Genomic DNA, 8,358 nt, shown 5'->3' on the forward strand with positions numbered 1-8,358 from the left:
ATAGATTAGAATGTCATCGATAAACATGATAACAAATATGTATAAGTATTGCTTGAATACTCTATTCATGAGGTCTGTAAATGTTATAGGAGTGTTAGTCAAATCGAAGGACATAACTAGAAACTCATAGTGACCATATCTGGTCCTAAAGGTTGTCTTTAGAATGTCACATTCTCTCACTTTCAACTGATAATAGCCCGACTTGAGGGCTATTTTGGAGAAATAAGTGGCACTCTGAAGTTGGTCAAAAAGATCATCGATCCTCAAAAAGGGATATTTATTCTTTATGGTGACCTTGTTCAACTGACGATAGTCAATGAACATTGTCAAAGACCCATCTTTCTTTCACATGAATAGGACAGAAGCGCCCCAAGGTGAGACACTCGACCTAGTGAACCCCTTACTTAGAAAATCCTTCAACTACTCTTTCAATTCTGCAGGAGCCATTGTATATGGCATAGTAGAAATAGACTAAGTATCGTGAAGAACATCTATTCCGATGTCTATCTCCCTATTAGAAGGTACTCTAGGTAAATCTTCAGGAAAGACTTCTGGAAACTTATTTACTGCTGGAACTGACTGAAGGAATGGTGTCCCCACACTGTTATCTTTAACTCGAACAATATGGTAGATACACCCCTTGAAGACTAACTTTCTAGCCTTAAAGTATGAAATGAATCAACCCTTAGGCAAAGCTGGACTACTTTTTCACTCTATAACTGACTCATTCAGAAACTGAAACTTAATAATTCAGATTCAATAATCAACTGAGGCATAATAAGCATAAACACAGTCCATGCCAAGAATGACCTCAAAGTCAACCATGTATAACTCAACAATGTCTGTCGAAGTATCTTTATGGTAAACAGAGATTATACAATTGTGGCAGACTCTCTTAGCTAGAATAGACTCACCAAGAGGAGTAGAAACAGTAAATGGTTCTAAGAGTCATTCAGGAAGAATATTGAAATTAACCATTACATAAAGAGTCACAAAAGACAAAGTAACTCCTAGATTGATTAAAACATAAACATCATGAGTAAATACTCGAAGCATACCTGTGAAAACATCTTGGAGTCCTCTTGGTCGTGCCGATTGTCCATACCCTATAGATGGTTTAGACCTTTGACTTCCCCTAAAGTAACCTCTCTCTGCTTACCTGTATTAGGCTACGTTGCCGAAGAAGATTGGGCTCTATTGCCTTCACTACCCTATCTCCCCATCGGACATTTTCTATGAAAGTGATCCAGTTGTCCATATTTGTGAAAACCATAAGTACCCACTCGACACTCTCTAAGGTAGAGCTTACCATAATTACCATAAAGAGGTGTCCATATAGGACCTTGGGGCATACTTTCTTGGGACTGAGAACCCTATGTTCTAAAATTCTGAGGAATCTGATCATTCTTGTTTCTAGGTGTGGGCACACTGGCTGACGATGGTGCAAGTCTAGAAGACCTCTGCTGAAAAGATGGGTGGTTACCATTTCCACTCCCTTTTTTGCAAAACTCATGGTTTGATGTCTTAGCCCTCTTATTGTGAAACTCTTCCCTCTTCTTCAGTTTATCTTCCTTCATTTGCTGCACATGAATCATCAGTCTAACTATATCTATATCTCCAATCAGCATAGCGGCCTTACCCTCTTTACCGATAGACAGAAGAGTCCTGACACGAACAAGTCCATCCTACTCCTCAAATCCACTACTAATTTCATTGCATAGCAGGACAGTTGGCTGAACTTGAGGTTGTATTCCTGCACACTCATAAAATCCTGCTTCAAGTCAAGAAACTCTATTACCTTGGCTTCCCTTAGTTCTCGGGGAAAGAAACATCCCAAAAAGGCCTCTTCAAACACATCCCAACATAAAAGTGGTACATCCACTCCCCTTGTATCCTTTCACTATTCAAACCACACTCTTACAATACCCTTGAGCTGATAGGCAGCCAACTCAACACGCTCTGCATCAGTAATGTGCATAACCTGAAACACCTTCTACAACTTATACATAACGTTCTCTGGATCCCAGCAAACTCTGGTGGATTCATTCTTAAGAACTCATGAACTCTAGAAGCATCTGGGTCATCATGTCGACCTGCTTCCTGTTGGACACCCTGTGCTGTCATAGCCTGGGCCAACATCTAGATGGCATTGGGAATTCAGAATTAGTAACTTCAACCTGAGGTGACTTTTCAACAAGTTCAGCTAGACCCTTGGTCCTTCGAGAATTTGGGGCTCTTATTGGTTTCTGTTATGTCTGGTAGGACGTTAGACTGCTCTTCTTGGAGGCATGATTTAAAATGGTAAAACATAAAAAATTGAAGGAGATTTCATAGAGTTAAACTCTATAGTAAAAAATGAAGTATGAAAGAAGTGGAACAATTTCTAAAAACTTTGTAGCCAACCCATTATAGATGTGGCACGCTTCACACTGATAAGAAAGAATCTACTAGATTCGGCTTCATAGACACCTTAGGACTTTTGAATTCTGTTCTCTGATATCAAGTTTTTCATGACCTGAGCCTACACCCTAGACATGGCTGACACTTGAAAACCATTGTTGGTCTCAAAAGAACCACTTAGAGGGCTAACTCACTCAGTGGAAAGCTCAAACTTAATAAAAGAGTAACACTAAGTGGAAAATCACATAACATTCTCATTAAGCTCTTGAATAACTTAAACTACTCATTTAAAATATAAGTCAATAGCATAACTCAATAATGAAAGTTGTAGTTTTAAAACAAACTCCGAAAAAACTCAACATGACTCCGCTCTATTAAGTTTATGAAGCATTTACTAACTACTAGGAAGGTGCCGAGACAAGACCACATCTACCTCAAAGAAATAATGAAATAACATAAATCTGATAATGAAGGAGCTCCTCTAAATGTAAAGACGTCATTACATGGAATGTACCAGTATGGTAAATATCAAAAGGAAACTTACCTCAGGATACTCAACTTAGGAATTCAACTTTGAAAGTAACTCGACTCAATAAGGCATGCAATATAATAAAAGACAATTTTTTAAAATACATGAAATAATAATGTAACTCAGTATGTAAAAATATAATACTTTACTTCTTGGGGAGTTTTTCTAACCAACAACCATCACTAATGAGCTAGTGATGATACAGTGAACTGCTATCATTGCCACAACAATCCAATATATTATTAGGGTAAAGTACGTCACATCTCTGGATCCACATCAAAAATCCTCTTTTTGAGATAAGTGAGGAGTCGCCCGAATCAACGACATCCTATCCTACACTAGCTACGTAGTTTAAGGGGTTTGAGTTATCTAAACTCTTACCCAAATCGGTGCTCAATACAACTCCTAAAATATATGCAACATAATGTTCATATACATCAAGTGAGTAAAAGACTCAAAATATATCTCGTCTAGTCTCATTGGACTTTTACATCAATTTACACCATCTTTTCTTATCTCATCTGTTCTCTTTAAATATAAGTAACATCTCGTCTCAATAATGCATTTTAAAATATACTTTAAATTTTTAACTCAATCTTCAAAAAATATGACCTTTTAAATGTAATAATACTCATGTTTGAAACCAGACATCAAAAGACTCCTTCAAAGTCGACACTATACTCAAGTAGACAATGACGATAATCCTTCTTTTAACATCAATAATGCATAATTATTTAATGCAAACCTCAACTAGGGTTCATGTGAATGAAAATATGAATCCATAACCTCAAACATCAACTCATCAAGTATAATATAATATGCATACTAGAACTCAATAAGGAAGTAAGTAGATACATCAAGGATTCACTTTTATCGAAAGTGAAACTCAAACCCATGATTTAACTTGAATGTAGAAACATGTGGGGCACAGCGACGAACATAGTCTAACGTTTTGATAGCCTTACATATCTGGAATGAAGTTAATCTACGCGAAAATCAAAAACGTGGATTGAAACTCTTGAACTCTAGCCCTTCTCCTTCCCTCCAATCCTTGCTATCAAAGTTTCTAAGTGTTAATGAGAGAAAAATCCATTTAGGTACTGATAAGGGACTAAATTTAGTCTCAAAACGGGTTCGATTAAGTTTGAGAAGGTGGAGAAAAGACATGTTTTCCCCTCATTAAAACGAGCAACGGCCATATGTCGCGGACGTGTTTCCTAGATTCAAGTTCAATGATTTTTATTCTTTTCTGCAAGCGGACGTATCGCGTACTCCACTGTCTCAAAATTTCACCCAGAGCCAAAAGTAGCATCACAGGTCCGTGACGCGGACACAAGGCAGACTCTCCTATCTCACCCTCACTTCGCTCCATTTTAGTCTTCTCTTGGTACTCAGAATAAGTCTAAATTAGAATAATACGGGGTGTTATATCCCTCCCGCCGCCCCTATACTATCAGTAGCCTTAATTACTCCCTTGAACTTGATTGTTTGGTAGCCTTTACCCCCCTCTGCCACGTTATTGCATCCTAAGAAAGTGAGATACACTCTTCTGCCAGTGGATTATTTTGTCTACATGGCGTTTTTTAAAAAAAAAATATTTTACTTTTGAAAATTAATAAATTTTTAAATTTTTGGTCAATTAGTAAAAAAAAAAATATAATCTTTGCTAGAAATTCAATTTTTTTAGGCAAGAAAAAAATTATTTTGCTAAAAGTAATAAAATTATAGCCATTTTCATTGATTTTTTCCAGAAAAAAAAACTGTTAAAACAAATAGTCATTACATCAAAATACCATATAATTGGAAAATACAGTTAAAACTTCATTGTTTAGCTAAAAATTCTATTTCACTAAAAATAAAGGAACTCTAATCAAGATTTTTTAAATAATAATAATAATAATAATAATAATAATAATAATAATTTTGCCCGAAAAAAGAAAAATATTTTGAAAAGAGAGTACACAAACTCTAATCAAGATTTTTTTTAAATAATAATAATAATAATAATAATAATAATAATAATAATAATTTTGCCCGAAAAAGAAAAATATTTTGAAAAGAGAGTACACAATTAAAATAAATAGCCATTGCATCTTAAAAAAAATACACAATTAGTATTTCATTATTTAATAAAATTAATTTCATTTGGCTAAAATGATGAAGTTCAAACCATTTTTTTAGTTAACCTGAAAATAAAATGTAGTTGAATAACTTTGTTCATAAAAATGTAAATAGTATGAAACATATTGTACAACAATGTTGGGAGAAGTGTGTGTTGTGCACGAGCACGAGCCATCTAGTAAAACTAACAATTGAGAGCAAATTTTTCAATTTTTTCGTCCTTACATGCTTAAAGAGAGTCACACTCTTTGCCACGTGACAAAACAAATTTAGGGGATAATTATGACTACTAATTGTTTGGGGGATTAAAAGAAAATGATTATTAATTATTTGTAGAGTTATAAATTATTTCATTAATTATAAAATAAAATTATTTTCAATTATAAAAATATAACCTTTTTTTCAGGTTAATGTATCACATAAATTGACAAAAAAAAATATATATTGAAGCGAACAAGGGAGGAGTAAACTTCTGTTTCATTAAATGAAAGTTGTTGCCCTTGCACGTGTGGCCAAATATGCCTACTTGTGCTACCAAATATGATAGTTGTATAATACTCCTTCAGTCCCATTTTGTGTAGCATCATTCAATGACTTGTCACAGTATTTAAGATTTTTTTAAAAAAAAAATTATGATTTAAAATAATTTTTAAAAATTTATGTGATTATAAAATATTATTTTATTAAAAATAAAAAAGAAATTTAAAATTAAAATATTTTTAATTATAATAAAATAATTCTTTTTGAAACAAACTAAAAAAATATATATACAGAACAGAGGGGAATAGTATATGTATATAATTGGAATATGGATCTAACTTAGCATCTTCGCTCACGATTCCCAGCATCTAATCTCAGATGCTTCTTTCAATTCCCTAATCCTCTCTCATCCGGCGGCTCACATTTATCATCCTTCTCCCTTATATACATTCCATTCAGAAAAGGAAAAACAACACACAAAAAAATATATTTGTCACAAATTAAACATGAATGCAATACTCGAATCTTCAGTACTTGAAGCTCTTGCTTTCAATTACTCGAGCTTTGGTATCGCCAACATTGTTTGGACATGGGTTGCTGTTGTTACCGCTGCCGTTAGCTTCTGGAGGATCAAAGTATCTTCTTCAACGTTGCCCCCACCACCGGAGCCAACGTTGGTAACATCATCTTCATCCCCATCACAGGTAGAAAGGCTAGTACAGTTAAAAGAGAGCACTTCTCCAACGCCAGCTAGTACTATGATGTCGGCCGATGCTGCATTTTTGGTCAAAGAGGAAGGAACAAAAGGGAAACTCACGGTGTATTTCAAGCAAGATGAGGATGGAGAATGTAACAACGATGGAGAAGGCGGTGATCAGGAAGGAGAAGATGAAAGTGTGGAGTTGAGTAAGGAGTGGTTTCAGAATTGGGAGATATTGTTGAAATTGAGAAAAGGGGAAAGGGGGTGGTATTGTTATCAGGACATGAAGGTAATTGACGGTAGCGTAGTTAGGTTGTGGGAGGGACGGAGGGAAGCAGAAAAAACTGCTTTCTCATTTGGTGTAGTCAGTGCTCGGTAGTTGAGAAACTGTAGCTAGTAGGGAAAGCAATAACGGTTTTCATCACTATGGAATTTCATCAGAAAGAAAAATTGTAAATATAATTGTAGCCTTTTTCGTTATTTTGTAGGTCTAATACCTAAGTATGGACGATGAAAACACTGTAATTTTTGTCTCTTTTTCGATGTCTCTTAATCTTCGTTTGATTTTCTTTATTTTTTGGAAATAGTGGTTGCTCTTTCGAATAGAGTTTGTTTTGTAGATCTGCTAATGTTAACACACAGAACTAATTACGTGTTAAAACAACATCAGCGAAGCAGGGGTGGCTCAAACGTCTTAGCCCCCAATTTTGAGAGGCCTCATTTTTTTTTAGCAATAATAGATTATAGATTATTATAGAAAAAATATTGAGACTATTTATAGAAAGAATGATATATATATATATATATATATATATATATATATATTATCAATTGAAAAAAAAAATATTAAAAGAACAATTTATAAAAGAATTAACAATTCTGAAAAGAGTTAGAAGAATAAACTCGGAAAGATAAATATATTAATGTTATTTTTAAAATTTAAATACTTCATTCGATTTTTGTTTTTGGCGACTAATATGCTTGAGCCACCCTACCACAAAGACAGGTGCTCTCCTTGTTTTTGTGCTATCTTTTCAGGAATTTTGGTTGGTTGCTGTTGTAGCTAGCTTGTTGAATGCAAATTTGCAACTTCATCTTTATGCGTTAAAATATATTTAACTATTGAAAAACTGAACGATATTATGATTGAAGTACTAATTGCAGCTACGGTGGTCCTCATGTTTCTCGTTAGTTTGCCACTTCGTTTGTTGCTGCAAAATAGTACGTAGTCTCTGTCTGCTTGGATTTTCTAATATATTTTGTGGCTATTCAAGATGTTAAAAAATAAAATTAAAATAAAGCGAAAATTGTTCACAAGTGACAGCCATGGAAATTAATGATTTTTGGATTTTCTTTTTGTAGTGTGATAGGAACTGCTGGCAAGGAATACTTAAAAATAGTTGGATAGAAATGAAATCAGCTGAAAACAACATCAGATCAATCAAATAAGATTCTAAATTCTACACCATTTTCGGCCATAAATAGTACTTCCTCTCACTTTAATTTCAATTTTTCACGTGGTATGTTTGTATGTTTAAGACACAAGATTAAAGAATATTTTGGTACATTTTGCATAAGTTTAATTTAGGATCACGTACAAAATTGAAAAATATATCTTTATTTTGTTAACTTCGTATCAAATCACTAGATCATTCTTTTTTAAACGAACGAAGTAATTTATTATTTGTAAATATGGAAGTTCAGCATTTGGAGATATTAAACATCATTATTTGCAATACTGAAGTTTGAAATACTAATGAACTACTTAAGTAGAACCCTACACTCAAAACAGAGTTTAATTTTTTTTTTCTTCATATACTATCACCGTATCTAAAATGTCATCTCTCCGCAATTGGTGCTCACGCACTACCCCCATGCGGACACCGGCAACATCAGAGCCAACGACTAAGCCTATAGAAAGAAGTAAAGCTATCAACTGAATCGATTCCACAAAAGCTCAACAACTCAAATGTCGTTCAACCAAGCTTGACTCGGAGCCCTAATCCAAGCCAATTTAAGAACCCGAAAGGTAAAGCCAGATACTCGACTCATAATGGAATTTCGGCGATCATATTCAAGGCTGGTGACTGGTATGGAACTATGTCAGACAATTGCAAAAGAACTCTTA

General features: G+C 34.3%; 2 protein-coding genes across 2 annotated transcripts; one reads left to right on the top strand and one right to left on the bottom strand.

Annotated features, from left to right (window-relative positions):
• Positions 1-1,373: 1,373 nt before the first annotated feature.
• LOC129892762 (uncharacterized) lies at positions 1,374-2,124 on the bottom strand. The gene is made up of 2 exons (XM_055968320.1): positions 1,927-2,124; positions 1,374-1,685 (listed from the first exon to the last, which is right to left on the bottom strand). The coding sequence occupies exons 1-2, from the start codon at positions 2,122-2,124 to the stop codon at positions 1,374-1,376; spliced, it is 510 nt and encodes a 169-aa protein (XP_055824295.1).
• Positions 2,125-5,856: 3,732 nt separating this feature from the next.
• Positions 5,857-6,786, top strand: LOC129892200 (uncharacterized). The gene has a single exon (XM_055967755.1). It carries the CDS (start codon positions 6,037-6,039, stop codon positions 6,607-6,609), a length of 573 nt encoding a protein of 190 aa, XP_055823730.1. The 5' UTR covers positions 5,857-6,036; the 3' UTR covers positions 6,610-6,786.
• The last annotated feature ends 1,572 nt before the right edge of the window (positions 6,787-8,358 follow it).

This window comes from Solanum dulcamara, chromosome 6, assembly GCF_947179165.1.
Source record: "Solanum dulcamara chromosome 6, daSolDulc1.2, whole genome shotgun sequence".
Lineage (NCBI taxonomy): Eukaryota > Viridiplantae > Streptophyta > Magnoliopsida > Solanales > Solanaceae > Solanum > Solanum dulcamara.